Source organism: Solea senegalensis, linkage group LG8, assembly GCF_019176455.1.
Source record: "Solea senegalensis isolate Sse05_10M linkage group LG8, IFAPA_SoseM_1, whole genome shotgun sequence".
In the NCBI taxonomy this organism is placed as follows: domain Eukaryota; kingdom Metazoa; phylum Chordata; class Actinopteri; order Pleuronectiformes; family Soleidae; genus Solea; species Solea senegalensis.
The window spans coordinates 5,608,358-5,631,481 of NC_058028.1; the positions used below are offsets into that span (position 1 = coordinate 5,608,358).

The 23,124-nt window shown below is 39.1% G+C and overlaps 2 protein-coding genes across 2 annotated transcripts in view; both read right to left on the reverse strand.

Annotated features, from left to right (window-relative positions):
- LOC122773533 (phospholipid-transporting ATPase ABCA1-like) overlaps window positions 1-20,196 on the reverse strand; it is a 52,899-nt gene extending 32,703 nt beyond the window's left edge. Inside the window, exons 1-9 of the mRNA XM_044032293.1 lie at window positions 20,161-20,196; window positions 18,940-19,014; window positions 17,324-17,493; window positions 12,468-12,645; window positions 11,288-11,403; window positions 10,616-10,760; window positions 5,000-5,123; window positions 3,157-3,286; window positions 2,732-2,855 (exon numbers count right to left, since the gene is read on the reverse strand). Of these exons, the coding sequence (XP_043888228.1) occupies window positions 2,732-2,855; window positions 3,157-3,286; window positions 5,000-5,123; window positions 10,616-10,760; window positions 11,288-11,403; window positions 12,468-12,645; window positions 17,324-17,493; window positions 18,940-19,014; window positions 20,161-20,196 (1,098 nt within the window). The remainder of the gene's footprint in view (window positions 1-2,731; window positions 2,856-3,156; window positions 3,287-4,999; window positions 5,124-10,615; window positions 10,761-11,287; window positions 11,404-12,467; window positions 12,646-17,323; window positions 17,494-18,939; window positions 19,015-20,160) is intronic.
- On the reverse strand, window positions 20,040-22,651 carry LOC122773938 (stomatin-like). Its single transcript, XM_044032932.1, has 5 exons — window positions 22,497-22,651; window positions 21,663-21,766; window positions 20,948-21,020; window positions 20,694-20,776; window positions 20,040-20,202 (listed from the first exon to the last, which is right to left on the reverse strand). Exons 1-5 carry the CDS (start codon window positions 22,573-22,575, stop codon window positions 20,197-20,199), a joined length of 345 nt encoding a protein of 114 aa, XP_043888867.1. The 5' UTR covers window positions 22,576-22,651; the 3' UTR covers window positions 20,040-20,196.
- Window positions 22,652-23,124: the final 473 nt, after the last annotated feature.

Sequence of the window (23,124 nt, forward strand, 5' to 3'; positions counted from 1 at the left end):
TCTGACTCGAGCACCACAGCAGCTGTCATGATAAGCAGGCCAACGTCTAATCAGTTGAGACAGTTAGGAGAATGTGATGGTAGCAGTTTTGCAAGCCTTAAATACAGACTAAAAACAGGTAGGAAAATTGCATGCCTTCAGCACTGAATGTTACACTTCAGATATAACCATGATACTGAAGCTCCTTTTTTTTTCTCTCTCTCTTTTAAAGGAAGTGACCAAAATGTGGTCCCATCCAGTCGAGAAATTATATTTTTTCAGCAATACGTGGCTCCCCACCTTCCCCCTCCATCTTTACAAATACCTCTGGCAACTAGAGAAGTATAAACTGAATTACTGCCCAGATGCCCAGAAGTCTAGGGCGATTAAACCAAAACACTACATACTAAAAATATAACCTAGTCAAGATGAAAGAAAGAATAATCACTCAAGAAATCCAAGAAAAAACCTCAAAGCTGTAAAAGTTTCAAACAAAATTGGTATCCATCCTCTCTGCCTGAATATAAAAAAAATACTTCCTCCTTCACTCATATAATACAAGTCTTATAAACCACAGTACACATTGTCAGTGCAGCATAAACAGCTGAAAAATAAAACTTTTTTGACAATAATCATGATTAAAATTCCTCATGGGTAAAACAACTAAGCTGTAAACAAGGAGAAAAAAAAAACAAACAAACAAAAAAAAAAGATCAAGACCTGTGTGGAGAGCCAAATATCTGCACATCACGAATAATTTGTGTAGGAGAGAGGTCACAAAACACTGGCTATTGGAAATGGTAATTAGTTTACTGATGCTGAACATGCATCACAAACCCACTGAGAATTTATTGGGGACCTGTGGGGTTGGACAGGAAACAACAGCAGGAACGACAACAACATTTAACATTTTGTTCCTTAATTTTAAGCCGTGTTTCCCTTTTCACTCATTACTTTATTACACAATATGGACTCCAAAAGTCAAGTGAGTCCACTCATATTTTATATGCCACATAAAAGTGCCAGTGTGCCAATATGTGTGGCTTGGCAAGTTCATCTTTTGTGTGATTTCACACCCACACAGGTGTGTTTTATTATGCTGCCATTAAAAACCATTAACATCCTATTTGTCCACACCCACATAGTCCTGAGAAGAGGTCTGTGGGTGGACTATAGGTGGCAAGTGTTGGTCACAGATAAGTGAATTGTGTTTCAGAGCTGTAACAATTATTTTTATATTCAATTCTAAACGTAGTCACATTAAAAGGTGTCCTGCGGAGTTTGCTTGTTTATGTTGTAACTTAAATGAAAACAAAAAAAAAAGTGTGCCCCTGAGCACTGACACTGATAAATATTTCTGACCACATTGCCCAGCCTGAGGAATATGGTCTTAGTAAGCAAAGATGCTACAGGCCGTCCTATAAACACAAGGTTCCTAAAGACTTTCTCTGTCAGCTTAGTGAGTGACTGACGGCAAAATGACAGCACTGGGCTCGGAAAAATGCTCACAGGCAGACACACTTCCATTAAAGTCTCCATTGATTTCAATGCCACTGCTAATGCAGCGGCTAAGTGGAGGCTAGCAGGTGGGGGCCACAGCAAAAGCCTCCTGCTGAGAGTGGCGGGAAAAGGAAAGGGAGGAGCAGGGCTATGACACATGACTGATGGCCTGTCGATCGCTTCAGAGGCATGTTTAGATTTATGACAGGGCCCAGCCTGTGGAGCATGGCCACCTAAACCACGCGCTCATTGATCAATTTGTTATCCACACCCCAAATGGATGAGGCACAGCTGTGGTGGGAGTCAATGAGGGCACCGCAGGAAGAATCCCGATGCCTTCTGTCACTGTTTTGTGTGATGACGGGCCACTGTGTCTCATCTAAGAGGAACGTCGTCAACCATGAAGGTGCACATTAACGACGGCTGAGCTGCTAGTCAACAAAAGACTAGCTCAGACACGTGGTGTACAGTAGATGTGTTTTGATTAAGGGGGATTAAGTGTTTCCAGTAGTGCACCAAAAAGTTAAGTGTGCAACTTTTCCCAAGCAACGGAACATTCTCACCTTGTGAGATGATGTGTAACACATTACCCATCCAACTGTTTCACCTAGCACTTGTTTAGTAATTACCCGAGGGAGTGTGGTGCACGTCTGTGCCCATGAGCAAGAAGTGACAGATTAAGTATGATGAGACTGAGAAGACAGAGGGGGTAAAAGAGTGAAGAAAGGTGGTAAGAAGCAAAAGGCTGTTAGATTGTCCAGCTGTTGGCACTGAAGCTGCAAAGCAGGCAGCTGTGGTGACACTTCCTGCTGCCACGGCGCCTGCAGGGAGGGAACATCTGCGGATGGATGAAGCGTTAATCTCGGTGGTGTTGAGCCATGCACGCTCACAGCATGCTCGACTTCACCCACCAGAATAAGGGGAGGGCCTGAGCTGTAAAGGAACACAGACCTTAACACTCCTGTGAATGCAGTCAGGTCTGGTTTCCATGCCCACTGTAATTAAACCACCCAGCAAACTGGATGCTGCAGGTGAACGGAAAAAAAGAAAAGAAAACGAAAACTTCCATCCACAGAAATATCTTTGTGCATGAAGTGGGTTGTTATAATTTAAGATCTTGCTTGCAAAATACTTCAGTCTCAGAAGATTTCAGGTCAACGAAAGGTTAAAAAAGATGTGTGAAGGAAACAAAATGATGTTGGAAAACAACCAGAAAGGTTTGCATTGAGTTGGAATTTGGAGTTCACTGTACCTTAGTGAGGTCCCACATCCTCAGAAGGTCATTCTGGGCTTTGCCTCTATACACTCGATCACGTTCTTGAGCAACATCGACATCCTCCTCCTCCTCTGCAGGTAATGATTTCCCTGAAGTTAGCCTGGCAGAGAGAAGTCAACCACAGTTGGCACGACACCCTTCATTACAATTAACATGAACTCACATGACAAATTATCTCAGTCAAAGTTTAAGCTCTGTGAAAGAATCTCTGCAATTTTCATAAATGGTAGAAACGGTAGAAGCGGAAGCACACAGAGATTAGTTTCCATGGCAACCTTGGTTTCAGCCTGCTAATTTAAATGGAGGAGAATAGGAGGGACATGGGGTGAGCTGACTGGAAAACATCACGTAACTTTGTTGGAATTAAATCTGACTTTGCTATTGTTGACAAACATTTGTACCTTGGTTTACAGAAGAACTTGTACTGGATAAGGAATGTGATCCCGAACATCACCACTCCCTGGATGGACATCGCACAAAGATTCTTTCCCACCATGTCCCAACTGAGTGGATCCTCAAAACGGTCTTCACCTGCACAGATGGCACCAAGGGAAAAAGGATGAAAACAAGAGGAAGAGTGTGAATTTACAAAATACAAACAGAGGGCGTTACATCAAAAACATGTAAGTTCATGTTGATCTCCACCTCTTATCAACAAGCTTAGCAAATGATTCAGCAAAAGCGTGTGTGTTTTATATTAGAAGCAAATATATTTTTGTCAAAATTCAGTAGAGCGGTGGAATGTGTCATCTCTTGTTGTGTTTCAGGGATAGATTTGACAGTGAAACAGTAGTTTAAATGCTACTCAGGCTTAAGAATAGAAATATGAGTCACCACTGTAATATGGGGAAATTGCTGATATCCTGTACTTTTCCTGCTAACGCCTCTTTTAGCTAATGAACACGTTAAGTAAAGCAGTGACAGCCCCATCCTCTAATCAGTGCCGATTTTCTTCTCTCCCCTCGACTTCTACAATCCTTGAGCCTGATAGGGGAGACTAAAGAGTCAAGAAAAACGAAAGTGCTTTTGGTCTCATTCTCTGGTAAATAGCACCTCTCCACACTAGCCCTTTTAAGTTGTGATTGCTTTCCTCTTTCTGCTCTCAACCACTGCCGCAAATTATTCCTCAAACCCCCTTTTCCTGCTCCATCTCTCTACAGATAAGACTCCTCTTCCTCTTTCATGTGCCACTTTGCCTCTTGATGCCCCCAAAGCCCCTGTTTTCCTCTTCACCCTTGCACCGGTCTAAATTTAATACATGAGGAAAGTAGAGACAAAGATGAGCCTTGTGTTACTGGTTATGTTGCTTAAGTGGTATTCAAGGCTCAAATACATACTGAAGATGAGGGGTAACATCTCCAGCTTTATCCTCCAGATGAGGGTCATGGAGCTGCTGGTGCCAATCCCAGCTCACCTCTTAAACTGGTGAACCCGGAGAAAACCAACGCACAGGGGTAACAATGATGTTGGCAAAACAAAATATAGTAGTTGGTCCACCTCTTTGGTCCAGATTGAAATATCTCAACATCAGTTAGCTCCAACCCGTTGCAAACAAGCAATTTGATTGGATGAGAAGCATTCCATGAGTGCTGATATTGAATATAACAGCACTGGGACTTACCTGATACCTGTCGTATCACTCTGCATATAATAATCACTAAATACGCTGTTGGGTGCTACCACTGCGTGGTGTGAGTGTCCCTGGCGAGTTCTGTCATATTCTGTCTATTTTTAAGTCAACTTTTTTGTCCACACGTGACGTGCGTGGTTCTCAGCATTTCACAACCGTGCTGATATATAACAGCACTGTTTCAATTTGCACCCTAATCCTCACACAAATACACACACATTTGAAATGCTCCCGAGTGTCCCGATTCTATCAGTGAAAAGCATTACAAAACCCCAATGTCCCTGCAATAGCGCAATGACTAAAACTTAGCGTGGGCCTAAACGTACAACTACAGGTCTTATATTTTATTTTTTTGTGCTAAAGAATAAAAAAAAAAAAAAAGAGTCCATGTCCTGTTTCCATTAACGAAACAGTATTAGACAAGGAGTGAAATCTTTCTTGTTTTAAAATATAATCTCTTGAGTGACGAGAAACTGATGCAAGTTTGGACTGTGTAATGGAAAATTCTATTATCAATAGTGCTTAGCAGATGTGGTCACTTTTGTTTCTGGAAAATGTGGCCATTTATTTTCTCACAGATTAATTATGATGCGATAGTGGTTGTGGCCTCTCACCAAAACTGCTGAAGAGTGTGGCCATTGCCTGGTTCTTGGCCATGTCAATTAGTCCTCTGCCCAGACAGAAATGTGGGAAAATGAGCAGCACCTGCTTCACTATGTCATTGATGCGAGAAATATTCTGTTGAGACAAACACACACACAAACAAGACACAAATGAGTAGCATGTAAAAGCTTTGGTTATGTGAGCTCTGACTGGGAGATCAGCTGCACCGTCCTAATCCTCATAGATTGACTAGCCACTTTGACAATACATTGCCCTGATGCAAGTGTGGATAGTGAACAAACATCCTGTTCTCCCTCGACATGCATGCTGAGTGCTCTACTGCTGTGGGGATGCAAATAATACGTAGAGGGAGCAGAGAGCAATATTAGTTCATCTACTTTCTTGATATTGAAATGAAGCAAACACCACAGCACATATGGTGGGATCTGTGAGATGGCACACATATTGCATGCGCAAACATGCTGGTTTTTATCCAGAAAAGCATCACTGAGTGAAGAAGGCGCATCACCGGAACAAAACCAAAGAAACACAAGAGAAAAAGAAATAAAAAAGTACATAACGCCCACAGGCTCTTTGCATGTTTCTGTTTCTTTTCCTTCTTCTGATACTGTATACAAGAACAAAAAGAGAGGTACACACAAACACAAAGCCGACACATTATTGCTTCACTGTTTCACAGGGCAACAACAAAAAGATAACATTGTCTCAGGGCATATTGTAGCTATGTGTCCTTCCCCAAATAATAATTGATTACATGAAGACACAATGGAAGAGTCTGCAACAAGCTCAGAGAAGATGGTACAGAAAGTCAGGAAAAGGAGGAAAGGGTGAGAGTAGAAAACGTCAGAAAGAGGGAACACAAACTATTACTGCATTTGGCACAGCATGGCTTTCAAATGCAAGTTCATGCATTATGCATGCGGCTTTATTGCAGCACAGTCTTCGAAGCTTTTGCATACATGGGGAGACTACTGGACAAATCCATCATTTCTGTTCAGGGGGGTGCTAAAGCAAAGAAGGGTGGGGCAGGGAAAGCGTTGCTTTTCGTTATAGCTATGTAGAGATTTGCAGATGGACGTCAGAATTTATTCACTGATGGGCGCAACTGTTCTGTAATTTATTAGATTTACTGAGTAAGCTTTCAGTAGGGAGTAAAAGATGAATGCATATAACCACGGGAGTCCGAGCTTTAAAAACTATTCAAATTCAGATATCATTTCTTGATCACCTGTCGACATTTCCCAAATCTTTTAAGAATTAGATCCCACCACTCACTCAATCAACTCCATATTTAATGTGCTGACATTAAATATAGAGTAGGATGCAGTGGACAGTTAGCTTAGCTAAACATAAAGAGTGGAAATCTCCCCTGGCTCTGTCCAAACTTAATATCTGCTCACCAGCACTCCTAAAGCTCACTAATTAACATGCTCCACCCTGTGTTAGTGGCTTCTTTCAATCTCTGCTGGCACAGCGTTTAGATGTTCATGGCTAAACATAATCCCATAAAACACCCACATAAAATGGCAAAAAAGTGTTTTTTTATGCCAAGCTAAACTAATTGAATGCTAGTTGCATTTTCAATGACAATGGTATAGCCACTGGCATTGTTATTGTTCTTCAAACCCAACTCTTGGTAAGGAAACAAATAAGCTAAGTTTGTTGTTGTTTTTTTAAATGTTACATTTATAGGTCTACTGTGAAACATTTCGGAGGGTTTATTTGCAGGAAAGCATTACACTAAATGTGAGATGTTTGTACGAGTGTATAATTGCTTTCAAATAAAATTTGTTTGGTTTTTAAAGCCTGAGAATAAGTGTTGGAAATGAACTTTAGGCCTTGCTTTACAGAGGCCACCATCTAAACAAACAAACAAAAAACAATAAATATTCTTGAAAAAAAAAAAGGGGTGAGCAGAGGCGCATTTGTCTCTGCTTCTTCTTTTCACAAATACTCATGATGAATAGAAATAGAATGAAATAGGTAAATATGATCAGATATGTGAAAAAGCAACTCCAGGACAGTAGTTCTAAAGTTGAGCTAAAGCCATACATTCATAACATTCACGCATTGATAAACTAAGTGTGCTACATGAAAAGGTAATGTATTTCTTATTATTCATATAGTATTACTGTTCATAACACATAATTCAAGAGCATAAAGGTCGAAAATAAGAAATCATTCCATGTTACTTCCTTTGTTTAGGATCGGCAGTGGACAAACGCATGTGAGAGCTTATTTTGTGCATCAGCAGATACGAGAGCATGATGAAAAGTCCTCATTGACTGTGATGTCAAAGGAAACCTTCAGATCTCCGACTGTGTGTTTATCAACAGTGCATTTCTATATTTACACCTTTGCTGGGAACAAAGAGCAGTAAACACACTTAAAAATCGATATCATATAAATACTTCGGTTTTCCCAGCATTCAGAAATGAATATCCACCTTACAGAAAAAATAGTCGATAAAGAATAAGACAATAAAAACATGGCTTGTTAAAATGCATAAAGGTTGATATCTTATTCTTGCAAAAGGTCACACATGAATGACTGGAACTGAGGTGTATCCAACAACATCATTTCACATCAGCATTTCTAACCAACATTTTGCACCCAGTTTCTTGTAACAGTTATAATTTAATCCATGTTTGTCCTGTTATTGCAGTAAAACAGCTTTTATTTACCAGCTGCTTGTCAGAGTAGAAGCAGCAGTGCAATTTTATACTGGAGTGGAATCAAACACTACATTCACTAACCTGGTTGTATTACATGAGAGACAGTAGACACAAAAACACACATTACACCTCGGGGTTTGCTGACGACTTCACTGTTCTTTAGATTCAACTAAAACTAAGCTGATAGCAAAAGTCAAATAAATAGTTCTGACCTTGGCTGAATATAAACCATCTATCTGGCAGATGAATGCAAGGGAGGCAAGACCTAATTTGAGATCAATACAATGAAATAACATCTTTTCTTGACTGGGTGTTCATCAATGAGATCTAAGAGACTCTTAGCTGGAGATGGAAATGGTGGACAATTTCCCCCCTTACGTTCATGCTATACACTCATAAATCATTTTCAAATTGTTTTGAAGGTGGCATTGTCTGCGAGGTGCTTATCTGACCCACATCGCTACTTGTGCTAATTCCCACAGCAGGGCCTCATTTGTAATGCTGGGAATCACAGTGACATACAGACACAACTCCCACTCGAAGACCAGTTTGATATTATATGAAGAGTTTTTGCTAATTTGTTTTGGTTTTTAGTCTTTACTCTATTATTTTTTAAAAACAAAATGAGGAGAGACCAGTCAGCTGTCTGTTGTGACAGTACATTATAAAACTATCTTTTATTATAAAACACACCATCAGTACTGGCTGCTGGACTCCAATTACACGACATGAGGTAGGTAGTATCTGGTCATACTGCCACACCTATACTTTTATCCTGCAAAATCTGTTTGTGCCTGTGGTTATCTGTGAGTGGCACATGGTGGAGGTATTGACTCAGACACTGCTTCAAGCATTTAAGGTAGACTGGGATTGATGCAATCCACAGGGAGCTGGACAGTCCTGGGGGGAAGAAAATCTCCCATTCGTCTCGAGACAAAACTGGGGCACAGAGTCTGTATCACTGCAGCTGTGCTTGTTCACTCTTTTCCTTTTGCGACGTCCTCACTTAGAAAAATGGTGCCATGCCCGAAAGCAAACTAGATTCACCCTGTGTTCGAAAACAGAGAACTCTATAGTTAACTTTGACGCAGCACTGTTGAACTAATGTCACTGGTGAGGAATCTAACAATGATTAGACATGCAGGATCAGTGGGGCATCATTGTAGTATCGACAGTGTGTTAGCTACGTTGTAAATGGTTTGTTTTGGAGCACTACTGGTTTCAAAAACGAGAAACAAGCTGCAATTGTACTTCTTCTTTTTTTTTTAGACAATAGTAAGTTTTCCTTTACCTTTGTTAACCAGTTTTTGTGGGTAATCTTCCGCCTTACGCAGAAGTGAAACTGACGAAACTGGCTAACAAAGATAAAGGAAAACTAACTATTGTCTAAAAACAATACATAAAAAAACTAAGTTCAATCAGAAGACCTAATGAACTTTCAAAATAACATTTGCAGATTGATGTTGAGCCATCAGGTTCCTTTATCAGTAGTAAAATCAAGTCAGATTAGTTGAATTATCATGGACCCTGTGTCCCTGTCGAGTCTCATAGAAACACTATCTCTGTCCCTATTGCCTTGGACAAGAGAAGTGCACCATAAATCTGTCCCTTTACTCTACCCGTGGGCAACGTGCTGTCCATTAAATTATCACCAGTGGCGCCCTTTATGAGTAATATGCTCCACTAACACTGTATCAATAAATAAAGTGAATGCAGCGACAACAAAATGGCAACAACCACTTTGTTTGAGGAGAGATGCACCAGCTTGAAAAAACAAATTGATTATGGATGCTGGTGATAATAAAATTGCAATGCAAATGAGTCAGCCTCGTTAGGAGACAGAAAACATCCCATGCCATCACCACATGGTGCCAGAGGAGACATCAAGTCAGGGCAGGAACGTCGGAGGGGGACAGAGTGTGCAGAGGACTCTGAGCAGACAACATTACCCTCCATCTGAAGTGTCGGATTAGTGCTGTGGGAGACATTCTGATGAAGAAACTGATGTACAAGTAGCTCGTCAGAGAGTGAAGCACCGTTGTGACTGTTAAGAAGTAATGACTGATCAGTGCCAAGCTAAAAATATGAAGTGAAAACAAATGGGGTGCAGGAAGCTAATTTTGCAAGATATACAATCAATCAGCCAAATTAGATATATTCCATTCAGAGGAAAAGTAGAAAAGTTATCACCACCTGGAGTTTGCTATTGAGAATCCTGGCACTTAAACACATTTTATAGTCACAACAGGCCAATTTCTGTCTTCTTCTTCTTTTTCTTTTTTTTCAAAATGGAAAATGATTTCAGCACCAATCAAAAACGAAATGACTGACAAGTCAACATCACCCTCTCGTTCTTTTCTCACCAAACTAAGCTCTCCATTTCTTCTCCAGTTCCTTTCTTGTGTCTTTGTCTTTTGATTCCCCAGCGACTAAAGCAGCTCACAGTTAAAATGAACAGTTGCTGAAAGATGGATAAGGAGAGTTCTCAGAAGACTCAATTCTCACCAAACGATTAAACATTAAGGAGAAAGGGGAAAATAATTCCTTTGAAAAATCCTTGGGAGGATAAAGGAAATACATTTAAAGTTATGCCAGGTAGGTACACACTCCACCCACAGGCGTACGAAAGTCTCTTCTTTGAAAACACAGCATTCTAGGATTCGAGTCAATTAGCACGTAGTGCTATAGCTTCCAAATATAGTTTCCGTGCAGTCACTGAAGAGTGACTGTCTGTGCTGCTGCTTTATATTAACTATACATTTGTGCATGTATATATATATACTTGACTTGCCCTGACTTGATATATATATATATTTATATATATATATATATACATACATATATACATATATGTGTGAATACACTCACTGCATAATGTGTGTATGTATACATGCACACATGCATGTGTGTTTGATTGAAGCTTGCACTTACATCATCATCAAAGAGCTCCATAAAAAAGGTGGCGATGCTCCCATTAATACCAATGAAGAGGTTAACGCAGGTCAGAACCACGTAAGCTGTGCTGGGAACACTGAAGATGAAGGAGGCTGGATACATCATGGGGGTGATGGACCACCTGAAGAAAACAACACACAGTCACATAAACCTTATAGGCCTAGCACAAACACATTTGGAAGTGGTTTGACTGACACATGGGACCACATTCATGGGCAGCATGAACACAATCTGACCAAAAACAGCACTGCTGCTTCATAAATGACACCAACACTTCATAGTATAGTTCACAACTGAGGGGAGCTAAAGTGAGACAATGCTATAATGATACTAATTCTTATGAACTACAGCTCAGCACATCGTCTAAATTACGCAGATGACTTACAATCAACATATTCTGTCAACGACAGAAAGCCATTTGTCTCTAAAACAGCATTCTGTCAGAAATATTTCTACTTCCTAAATATCTATACATATTCAACTAAGCACCAGACTCTGCTTATCCGCTTATCAGTAGACATCAGCAGAGCTGCTGGCTCAGTCAAACTAAATGCAACACCATGTATCTCTCAAAAATCAAAACTTGTACGACAAAAATAAGATCATCAACAGATGCATTTGAAGTATCAGGCTTTTAACAGAACTTACCCATAGAGGATAAGCAGCAGAATCAGTGCAGGCAGGTTAGGAGGGGAAACATAGGCTTTTTGTTGAAAGGCGAGGAAGATCACAATCACAATCAAACAAGGGATGATGTAGTTACACTGTCAAAACAAACATAAACAAGCAAATAAGTAGCTGTCCTTATCAGAAGAGGTTGAAGATGAAGGTGTTTTGATGAAAAAGCGCTGCAGGGTATTCATAACTAAATCAAAAGATTGTACGGTTTTGAGCTTTTCTCTCTGTTTTTTTTTTTTTTTTTATATTTCAGACAATGTGTAATTATAAAATCAGTCAGTGACTTTTTAATTAGCACTCAGAAGCGCCAGGCTTCAATTTTCAGTGAATAACAGACTCATCGGTCTCATATTGGAAGCAAGTGGTTGCTCAGTGAAACCTGAAAAAGTTTCAAATCACGAAACCTGAAAAAGAAATTTTTCTATTCAACCTATTCAGTATCAAAAAAGGCTTTCAAAATTATTATCTTCCCAGAGAACTCAATAAATATATTTGACAACTTTGATATCATTCAACTTTTTATTGAAACAGTAAATATAGAGGAAGAGTGGTTTACTGTATGTCCAGTTCCCAGCAAAAGAAAATATGCCCAGTTACATAAAAAGGCTTTCAATGTGGATTTCCTGTTTTCTATTGTTGACGGAACATGCGTGCAGATGCTGAAAGCTTCAGGCTGGAATCATTACACTGGCACCGTTGGTACATTTGTCTTGCACTCAGACAGCATTTATCCCCATAATGATGAGTGCCCTGATGCCATTTCTTTACTGAAGGTGGCTGATAAAATGTTTATTTCTACTGTGCCTCGGGGAAACTGCAAGTAAGCCTGTTAAGTATAACCAGCAGGGGTAGCTAGTGTCGATAATTACGCCTCAGCCAATAACTGTTGCTCAGGTGAAGCTCTTCCCAGAGGCAATTGATCTAAAAGCCACATTATAAATTACAGCATCTCTTCCTCAAATTTGAATATAGCCATTTTTGGAATAAATATCATTAGCGTTGTGGGAGATGATCAAACTAGGCTAAAATGAGGCCTGTGGCACAAAAGCCAGATTTAATTAATTGAGTAATAAAGTGGGAATACTACACTGTACCTCGAGAAGCAGTGATCAGTCAGGAGGTGATGCAGCCTAACAAAACAGGTACTTACCATGTCCCAGGCAAAATTGGCCAGCCAGTAAATAGTGGGGTTCACTCCACTGACAAATTGCAGATGCTTGGCTTTGGTCACTCGCTCTTGGATGAGGAAGAGGACAAAGCTGGCAGGGATGAAGGACATGGCGAAGATAACGCAGATGGACACTACCACGTCTGTGAAGGATGTGGCCCTGTGATTGAATAAAGCACAGTAAACAGGAAGTTGATGGGAGAGCTATTACTGAGACTGTTAACGAAACAGGAAAACAGGAGCCGAGATTAAACTTTAGCCTGTGAACATTTATTTCAATCAACAAGAGACTTGTTGAAGTGATGTATTATTCATATCCTTTATGAGGTGAACCAAAGACGGCCTCACAGAAGAAAATAATTTCATTAGAAAAGGGCTAACTTTATTTCTATTCCTACTGTTACCACTGGGCTTTTGTGTGCTTCGATATCCAAGCTCTTACCTTAGGGCGCCATTCAGAGCGTTGGAAAAAAACGGTTTGTGAAGTGAAATGTGAGCTCTTTATGATTTACATAATTATAGCTCAATGCAAATCTAAATTAAATGGTCTCATGGTTCATATGAAACTGACATAAGAGCTGGAGAATACAGGCTCACTTGATTTTCCATTTAAATTGGAAATCTATATACGACAGCGTGTAGTATAAATACTGTAGCATTTACTTCGGTGGACCTGTTATATACATTGCTTTACATTAACAGCATGTAGCATATATTGCCATATCCCACGTAGCAGGTGGTAAACTGTTTATTGTCTTCCTCAGTCAACATTTAAATATTGTGGTCATGTATTGTGGTCAGAAATACAAATACAAATAACTGTATAAAAGCGAAGAGTTTCTCTCGTCTCCTGGAAATAAGCCAGGTGACACTTACAGAGCTGAAGCAGCATTTAGTTCATTTCCTGTAATGCAATAAACAAATTAGATTTATCACTCGGCAACAGTTAGGATGCATTAAAACCACTCTTGTTACACCTGCTAAAATAATCAATATAAATAATTTAGTTGGTATTGATGACTTAATTAGACAAGCATTACATACATTAATGGAAAGCACTGCCAATGCTATTTGTACATAATAAAAAAGCTTTTAAAGATTATGATGGGCCAATTCCTGTACAAAGAACAGAGGAGTGCAGACTTGTATATGTTATAGTCTCTCTCTGTCATGTTAGGAACAAATTATACCTTTCTCCTCCAATATGTCGACCTTCATTATGTAATTATATATCTTCATTAATGCCACCCGAGCTATGACAGTGTCCTTCATTGTGCCTGTGCAATTAGTATGTGGTGTATTCTTTTAACCCCCACTATCTTCCTCACCCTCAGCCCAGAATAATCCCTTCACAAGACCTCCTACTGCGTAATTAGCATGTTAAATAAGTTACCCTGTGCGGATACATAGCTGTATTTATCATCGCCAAACAGACACAAGTAGAACACATGAATATGGAATAATTTACATCAGTGGGTGCTAACCCTGCATTTCAACAGGTTTCAAGGGCTGTGATATCTGTTTGGGTGCAGGGAAGAGTATGAAGAAGCGATGGATCTAACCCTGAAGGGTTACAGCTGGTTAATGGCTGTAAAGAAGAGGGCATGCTATCTGCTAATTAACTAATAATGGAAGAGCGAGTAAGATGAGCTGTGGGGGTAAAGCTTTATAGCATGGACTGCTTTCAAATCTCAGACAGCTTCGATGTTTAAGTGTGGGGGGTTTGGGGTAAAAGAGATAATTATCAAATCTGAGGCTCCAGGCATTATATACAGGTTACGGATTTGTGACAGGCAGCATTATGTGGATTATATAATCATGTAGATTCGAGTAGATGTAAATTACAATTTGGCAGTAGGGAAAAAAAAAAATGTACATGGACAGATAGATGTGTCAGAAATTATATTAATCAATTGATAGCAATGGAATTACACATCAATTTCAAATGGATGGTAAGACATGACGTTTGTCAGTTTCATTAATATTCCTGAGCAATTAAGAGGTGAGAAATGTCACAAGAAAATAGTAGATATTTGAAGGTTTTTGTGACATTCCCAAAGCAAAAAGGAGACATCACACAAATGAGGTGGCACATTTGACAGGTGTAAAACATCAATTTGTTTCCACCTGCATACTTCCCACAGTTGTGTGGCTCATAACATCACTTGCACTAGAATTGGTTGGGGTTTCAGAAGTGAAATACAATAATCATAATAAAAACCCATATTCTAAAAGGTCATGTTTGGGGAATTAGGCCGACTGGTACGACCTACGACCTTATGATTTGACGTTGTCATTACGTCAAAATAAGTTTGTATGGGAAATAAACAGCGCCAGGCACTAATATGTTGTTCGGAGATCAAGCAACCAAGTGCTATTTGCAAGGAGAAATTAATATCAAGGCCTGCAGCCCTTCTAAAGGTAAGCTAGCCTTCAAGATTATTATTATGCAGCACTGAAATATTTTCAGTGTGACGTATAATAGACGACATATTATGTCGTCTATTTCGAATGTGCTAGAAACCATGCAGTGTGTTTGTGTGTTTGAGATGGAGAGACGGAGAGAAAGAGAGAGAGGGAGGGAGGGAGAGAGAGGGAGGGAGAGAGATGAGGCATCTTTTGCTCAGTGTGTGTGTGTGTGTGTGTGAAAAATACTTTGCCGCATATTTTAGAATTGGGTTGGCGAGTTGGGAAATTCCTTATCGAAGCATTTACATCATATATTGATTTCTCGAATGGTAGTTGTCTGCCCTGCCGCAGTTTACCCTAATGCCCCCGATTAGAAGTGTTCTGACTCCGACTCGGGTGAAGTGTAGTAGGAGAGAATATTACTTCAAATTATCACGGCACAGTCTCATAACTTATGCTAATAAATAAAAGGCGAGGGACCAGTTATTTAATGATGAATTATTAATAATAATATAAAAGCGCAAGCAATTGTATCTGCATGACATTCAGGTCGTGTCTATGAGAAAAATAAGGATAGAACCGGAAAAGTAATACTTCATTTCAGTTGTCAATAGGCAAATTAAAATAGTGGTCACAAGGAAACAGGCGTTACCAAATGAGTTTAGAGTACATTTTGACCAAAACAAGGCAGGAAAAGTACAAGCATTAGCATGCATACTAACATGACGCTGAAATGTTCCTTTTGCTTTTACATATGGAAATGTCCACCAAGGGTTTTTGGTTTTTTTAAACCCTGTATCTATTAAGTTTTATATGAAGGGCTTTTTTGCAGCTTAGAGACACCATTATGCTAAAACTCTACAACTAAACCTTCACTATGCTCACCTCACAATGCCACTAGCTCCACAAAGGATGGCTTCTACTGTGTATTATGCAAACAAACTGAATATTTTTGCACCACTTAGCATTGGTGTAACAATGCTTCAGAATCGATTTAAAAATCCTTGGACACCATGGACCTCGTCCGTCCTCTCTCTGGAACCCTCAGTTCTTCTGGTAGATGTCTTGTAATTATTCCCAAATTTAGAACGTGGACCCATTGTGAAGCATCCTTTTCTCACTATGATCCATCAATTCATTTATCTATCTACTTATGGGTAATGTGATAAGAAAATAACTTAAGAATTGGTTAAATGAGGCTTAAAATGCAGATGAGTGCTAATCCTCTGTGACTTGATCCATTTAAGACTAAAAGCACAAATAAGTATCCCAGCTCTATAGTGCTTCATTATCTGCGCAGGTACTCCCTTTTCCCCATTCTTGTGTGAAATCTGCACACTTATTCATCTATGAGATGTCTAAGTTAATCTGAAGATCACAGCTCATAAATTTTAGTCGTCACAGCCTGCACAGAGAGGGAGCAGAGAGGGAAGATGCTCATCCTGGATCTATGGTAGGCAGGCCATCGTAATTATCTGCACCTGCCGCAGTCTGCCTCTTTAACTCAGGACTGTCGTCAGCACCTGATCACTACATAAATACCTAACTGAGGACAGGGCTGGAGTGGCAGCAGAATATGGAATAAAACTGTGGCTGTGTGGTGATTGGTAGCAGCCACTGAATTTCCTGTATAATGTCAGGCCTTGTATTATGACACTGCATGGTAATTTGCTGCAGTGAGATGTGTTCCAGTGGCTTTCCACTGAAAGCCTTCATCGAATTAGGTCTCTGAATGGCCAAAATACTAAATATTGACATTCAGTAATGTTCAGAAATACACATTCACATCTGTGGTCATAATAAGAAAACAAAACAGTACACAACATATAAAGAACTGCCTAAATCCATATGGTGTGAGCTACTATTTTGCGGTTTAGCACGTCATAAATCTCTAATTCTCATGGGAATCTGCTCCTTTGCTAGTCCTTGATAAGACATGAAGTAAAAACCCCCTTTAGGAGTTCCCCTGGGTCTCAAAATCTGTGCACAGTCTAACAAATCCCTCATCTATCTATCATCCGTCCTACATTTTCTATTGTACTGTCTCTTAGTCATCTGTTCTCCCTTTGTCTGGGCTGTCTTCGCTTTTCCTTCCCACTCCATTGCTCTGTCCCTCTCCCTCTGCCGAGTCTCTGTCAGATCCCCAGTTACCATCAGTTTCTCTCGTGCATCTCCCATGATGCATTGTCAGAAAATCTGCATTATAGTTGCAATATAGTATGTTGAAATTTTATGTCAACCAATTTTGTGCTGTATATTTGACAGGTCTTTGCCCATTGTTATCACATAAGTTATATAAAACATGGACATGTGCTCTACAAAGCTGAAACATGACACCATGTAAGACTCTACTCACTAACTCCATGCTGTTTGAACCTGATTTACCCTTTAATCATTGTTTTTTTGTTTTTTTTGTACTGATGACTCACAAGGCCATGAAGGAGAGTTGCTCTTTGGTGAGGTTGAGGGGGTGATTGGACACAGAAATGCCGAACTGGCGGGGATTCTTGTCTGCTGGCAGATTTCCCCTCAGGATGGCATTGTTGGCCACACTGAGGAAAGACACCACGGCGTGCCATGCCTGGTTGTAGAACCACACCTGCCGAGTTAGAGACAAGTGTAAGCATGAAAAACAGCGTGTAGAGGCTTTGCACTTGCTTGAGACGCTTCCTAGCAACTATTATGGTTGACACAATTCTTTGTAATTAAAGATCGAATAGAAAGGTTTTGAAAAAAGACAATGGACATCACAACTTCTTACAACACCACTACTGTTCGCAAGTTAGAAACAATGAGGGGCCAGAATCTTGTTTTAGAGCCGAGTTGTTACAATACGATGATGTGAATCACCATATGGCAATAAAAAATGTGTGTTTGATCACTTATAAACACTTGCATTGATTTGCTGTCGTAAGATGCGCAACACAGTATTTTGTTACTGTTGTACTGTTGTATAGGTATATCATTATCTCATATAATGGGTACAGTCCTGTAGAAAATACAATGCATTATGTCCATTCTGTGCTAAAAAGCCACTCTGAGGAGAAGTGGTCAATTGATTTTCAAGCTGTTTTGCTGGAGATACTGTTCTGTCAGAATATGCAATCATTCATTTAATAAAAGATAAACATCTGTGATGGCTGCCAATTCCAGATATGGTGGAGCATTCCAGCTGTAAAGAGAGTCAAATACGTTAATTGTTTGCATTCATTTTTAATGCAAGTGATCTGTGGCTGCTGGAATGAAGAGAAGAAAAAAAATGTGGATGAAAAAGATGCAGTGAGAGAGAACGCCCTGCTGATTGACAAAAAGGAATAATATGTCCCTTTATTATATTCCCTTCATCCTGTAATTTCTGAAACGCTTACAGCTAAAATATCATTTGATGTATTCAAGATAACAGTAAAGAGCACAAGCTCGTCTGTGAAATACAAGACGTCAAGACAGAGGGAGTGAACAGAATATGTGAGAAAGTATGACAGCAATTCACGTTTTCACTTCTAAAAAAACATCACCTTGTTTTACGGAGGAGGCAACACGCTGATGAGATTTTTACGTCAGTCCCCATTTTGAATTATGCACACAAATGTAGTGTGCTTTGTTTGAAGGCTGCCTTTCTATTCATTATACAATGAATTATGTAAAAACACTTTGCTTTAATTTATGACTGTCAAGAAAGTTCAAGGTTGGGCTTGCACTATAAAAATTGATTTAATTATCAAGTTTCCCATTCTTGTGTCAATTTTTGCATTAATAGATGGCCCCATCATACCGCCGTGCCGTGTTGTGACTCTATCCCAGTTGTCATTATCATCACATCCATTCCTGACTTTTAATGCAGAGGATGTGTGCCATATAACCTGTTTTGAATTAAACTATCCCTGTAGTTTTTGTGTGCACTTTTACCATCTTATACACCCCATTATAATTTCTTTCCAAAACATTTCAAAGGCAACACCCTAATGTCACTTCTATGATCATTAAAACTTCCCTCTATTATTCTAATGTATGAAAGAGAAGGGGCACCTGCTAATTATTCTAATACCTTGACGTTGTTCCTGGTTCCCAGCTTCTTCAGCAGCGTCTCAGACTTCTGTAAAAGCTGATCGGTGACATTATCCTACAAAAAAAATGTGGAAAACAAGAAAAGAAACACTTAGTTGGAGACTTAATTGGATACACTTGAGAAACCACTACTGCTCTTTGAAATCCAAAAACATGTGTAGGAGGGAGACAAAAATTAAGACTTTCGGACAGTATTCGGATGTGCTGAGGCACTAATTTCCCAAAGGCCAGGGTGTCCCCTGTTTTTCTGGCTACCTTTTCCTCCTCTGACACATCTGTTATTAAATAGTGTGAAATAATTTAAACATAAGAGGAGAAAGACTAAAAAAGAAATAATATCAATTTGCTAATTACCTGGTGTCCCTTTAAAAAATTAACCAGTGTTGCCGGAAACAAAAGTCTCCAAATATTATTCCAAAAGTATTGCCCAAAACGTCTGTCTGTTTTTATGGTGACCATGTAAATGGTTGACTGGACAGGTTGCATTAAAATCTGCAATACTCCACTTGTGCTTCATGTGCAATGAGCCTTGGGATGATGGCTTGAGATGACAGGCACGCTTTTTCCAAACTGTCATGTTGATACCATGCTGGAATTTATGGAAATTTTGCTTTTATTTCATCTCAAATGTAAGATTTTTTTTTTCAAAATATAATTTCTAAATATTCTCTAAAACTGGTCAGTAAAAATGTTTGATTTCCAGTATGCTATCCTGAACACATCTTTATCAGTTTTGACCAGAACATGTAGAAAATTTGTTTTTATTGCATCTCAAAGTTGACACTAATAAAAAAAAAAATCCTAATGTGGGACATGTTATGGAAGCACATAGCATTCACAGCAGTAATTATTTCTGTTTTTCTGAGTAATTTATTTTTTGGTCTGTTTTTCTGAGAAATGTATTGTTTGGTCTGTTTTTCTGAGTAAATTTTTTTGGGTCTGTTTTTCGGAGTTATTAATATTTTTTCTGTTTTTTAGAGTATTTTTTTCTACTGAATTTTTTTTCTTGAGTTTAGAGCACATTTGAAACAATAAACACGTCCATTCTTTTATTGAGAGTTTGACAAAAAAAAACAAAATAGACGGCTCATTTAGTTTAATCAAGTTTTACTTTGATCTTGGTTTTAGACACTGGGAGATAGTCCTGCCCTTAAGTCACATAGATGGTATTACCATTAGTTTGTCGACTTTAAGCAGATACCTGAGGACTTTGTGGTTGTTCAGAAGGAGAGCCCATTCAGATCTGCTAGACATAAACAGACAGTTTCTCCTGGATCAGTTGGACAGATATGGCATGCACCATGGATGCAAGATAATGCATTTAAAATGCATTCAGGCTGGCTACATGGTGACTCAAGAGAAAATATGGGAGTCACTTGCAGGTTGGAGGTTCTCACAAGAGTTCTCGATAATTCAGATAAAAAAATTACTCAGAAAAACAGGAGGGGAAAAAAAATTAGCACGTGAAACAGAAAAAAAATGAGTCAGAAAAACAGAAGAAAAAAATAAATAAAAAAACAAACCAAAAAATTAATTACTCAGAAAAAACTGAGTTGTTTTTTTCTTTTCAAATGAATGCGATTTGCTTCCGTCTCTAAAATTGTACCGTAAAAATGTCTCACTTCCAGTATGCTAGCCTGAACGCAACCTAGTCTGTCTTGTCTGTAAATTGGACTAAATGTTACACACTGGTCCTTTAATAATAAAACAACAAGGAGAAAGAAATGAGGTTACCTCTTGTGGAGGGATGTCAAAGGACACAGTCCTCAGATCAACTTTCACAAAGGTGTCAGTGCAGGGCAACACAAAGAAAAGTCCTGGAAGGAAACACAATTTCTGTTTTGAATTTTGTTCTATTAATCTTTTTGGGGGCATCCTGTATCGCACACATTTGTAGGAAATTACAACATAACAACAACTGACCTAACCTTAACCTTGTGCTAACCATACAACATGTCTATGGTGATTTAACATATTAAATAACAAACCTGGTCCTTTCGGCTTCCTGTCAATGATCCGGCCGAGTCTGAAAATGACGGCTCGCTCATATTCCTGCACAATCTGGGTCAAACAAAGAACATTTAAAAACACCTCAGTTAAATTAGTGTAAACTAATGTATAGATGAGTGAGTGAACTTTACAGGCAAATACATTCTTGTAAAGGTTAGAATCAGCAAACGAATGATTAATTCTTAATGAATGATTTTTTTCTTTAGATATCAGTTGACTCATTTTTTTCTGTTTTCATCATTTTATGACAGTTTTTTTTCTTCAAATTTAACAAAATAAACAAATTAGCTACTACATTGATCATTCAAATAAAAGGGATGCTTATTTGAATTAACAAATGCATTAATAAATAGAACCTTTGATGAGTCTATTATCAATGAAAACAAGAAAACTGTTAATCAATTAAAATAAAGTGTGGAAGAAAAATCGTTTTGACCTGTAACTTTTTCTGCTGTATATGCTGTAAGTGTTGGACTTTATTATATTACTATATATATGTATTTTATCAAATTTCTGCCAATAAATCCACCTAAATGTTGCCTTAAATGGCCAAAAAACGGCATTTCTGCCTCAAAGGTCATTGACTTTTCAACAGCCAGACAGCAGCGCCTGGTTTAAGACTTTAAAACATTCATGAGGGGAAACTTGATCTCATCTTAATTAGTAGTTTTCCACCAATAAGAACGAGCGTACCTTAACACACATAAAAAGTGTGATTGGGAAGAGAGGAATGATGAAGAGGAGGGATATGATGACCAACAGCCAGCCACAACATCCCAGTTTGCCTGCTTTTTTATCTGTGGAGAGAACGGACATCATGTCTCAATGACTTTGCACATTTAACCCTAACTCACAGCAGCCAGATATTTTTGTTGCAACTTATTTTCATCGTCACACATTTACTAAGGTCCTGCCTTTTCACAAAGGTGACAAGAAACATTCGTGCAATCGGGCGGCGAGGTGTGGTATTAAAGCCGCCGCATGTATTATTCATCTCCGAGGGAGGTCACACCACTTCACATTCAGCTGAGTCACTGAATGTGAGACTTCTCGACGACCGATAACGCTCTCGAAATCAGCGACTGTAACGCATCGAGATGATGATAAAAAACCATATTGAGTCTTTATCTGTTTGTGAAGACAAGCGCATGGACAGACGACAAGGATATTACTTTTAAAAATAAGAAAATACGACCTTGACAAAACTATTTAATGCTTTTCCAACAACTTTTTAACTCTAGTAAATATAGTTTCAAGCAATCAGTCGCCCAGAACCACAGAAAAACGAACAAAAGAAACCACTTAGAGTATAGCAAGTGAAATAGCGGGAAGAAGAAATACCCTGTCTGACAAAAAAACATTGATTTTAGATAATTCATCTTTGTTAGATTTCAGGTTTTGCAGTGTAATCATGAACATGAATCCACTACGAGGACAAATAGCTTCATGGGGAACCTTAAATACAACTTACTTGAGGCTTGTTAGATCATATTTACTCACCACGGTCAAAAAAAAGATAGTATTTACCTTCAACGTTGTCCACAGCGTTGATCTGAAGTTTCCCCTGCGTGACCATCTCTGCTGTGCTGGATGTGGTGGAGATCATTAGTGACGGTGTTGGTGTCTGTGTGTGATGGAGCCGCTCTGAGCTGCAGCTGTGCACTTGTTTACTGGTCTCTACTCTCTGCTGGGTGTGGCCTGCCTTCTTCCCTCATCATCACTAGTGTCTTTCCATGAGCAACGCACACACACACACACACACTACATCTCAGTCTCTCCACTACAGTACAGTACACACTGTATGTAACATGAGCTGTGGAGCCTTTTACAAGCCTCAGCGGTGGTGGTTCCTGTGGAGGGAAGCTCATAGTTCGGCTCCTGTGCTTTTCCACGACCACGAGTCTTACACCTGATGAGTGCAGCTCATGAATAAACAATAGGTGGCGTCCATGTCGCGAAACACGAGAGCTCCATGCTGCAGGAACAAGGCTTTTTCATACACAAGAAACGGCCACGGAGACACAGGATGGAAAATTTTAACAGATTTTAATGAGAGAATAAGAGAAATTAAAAGATTAGAATAGAGGAGAATGAAAGTGTTGAAAAATACGCACATTTTCTAAAGTCTTAAAGGTGTACAAGAAGTTTAAATCAC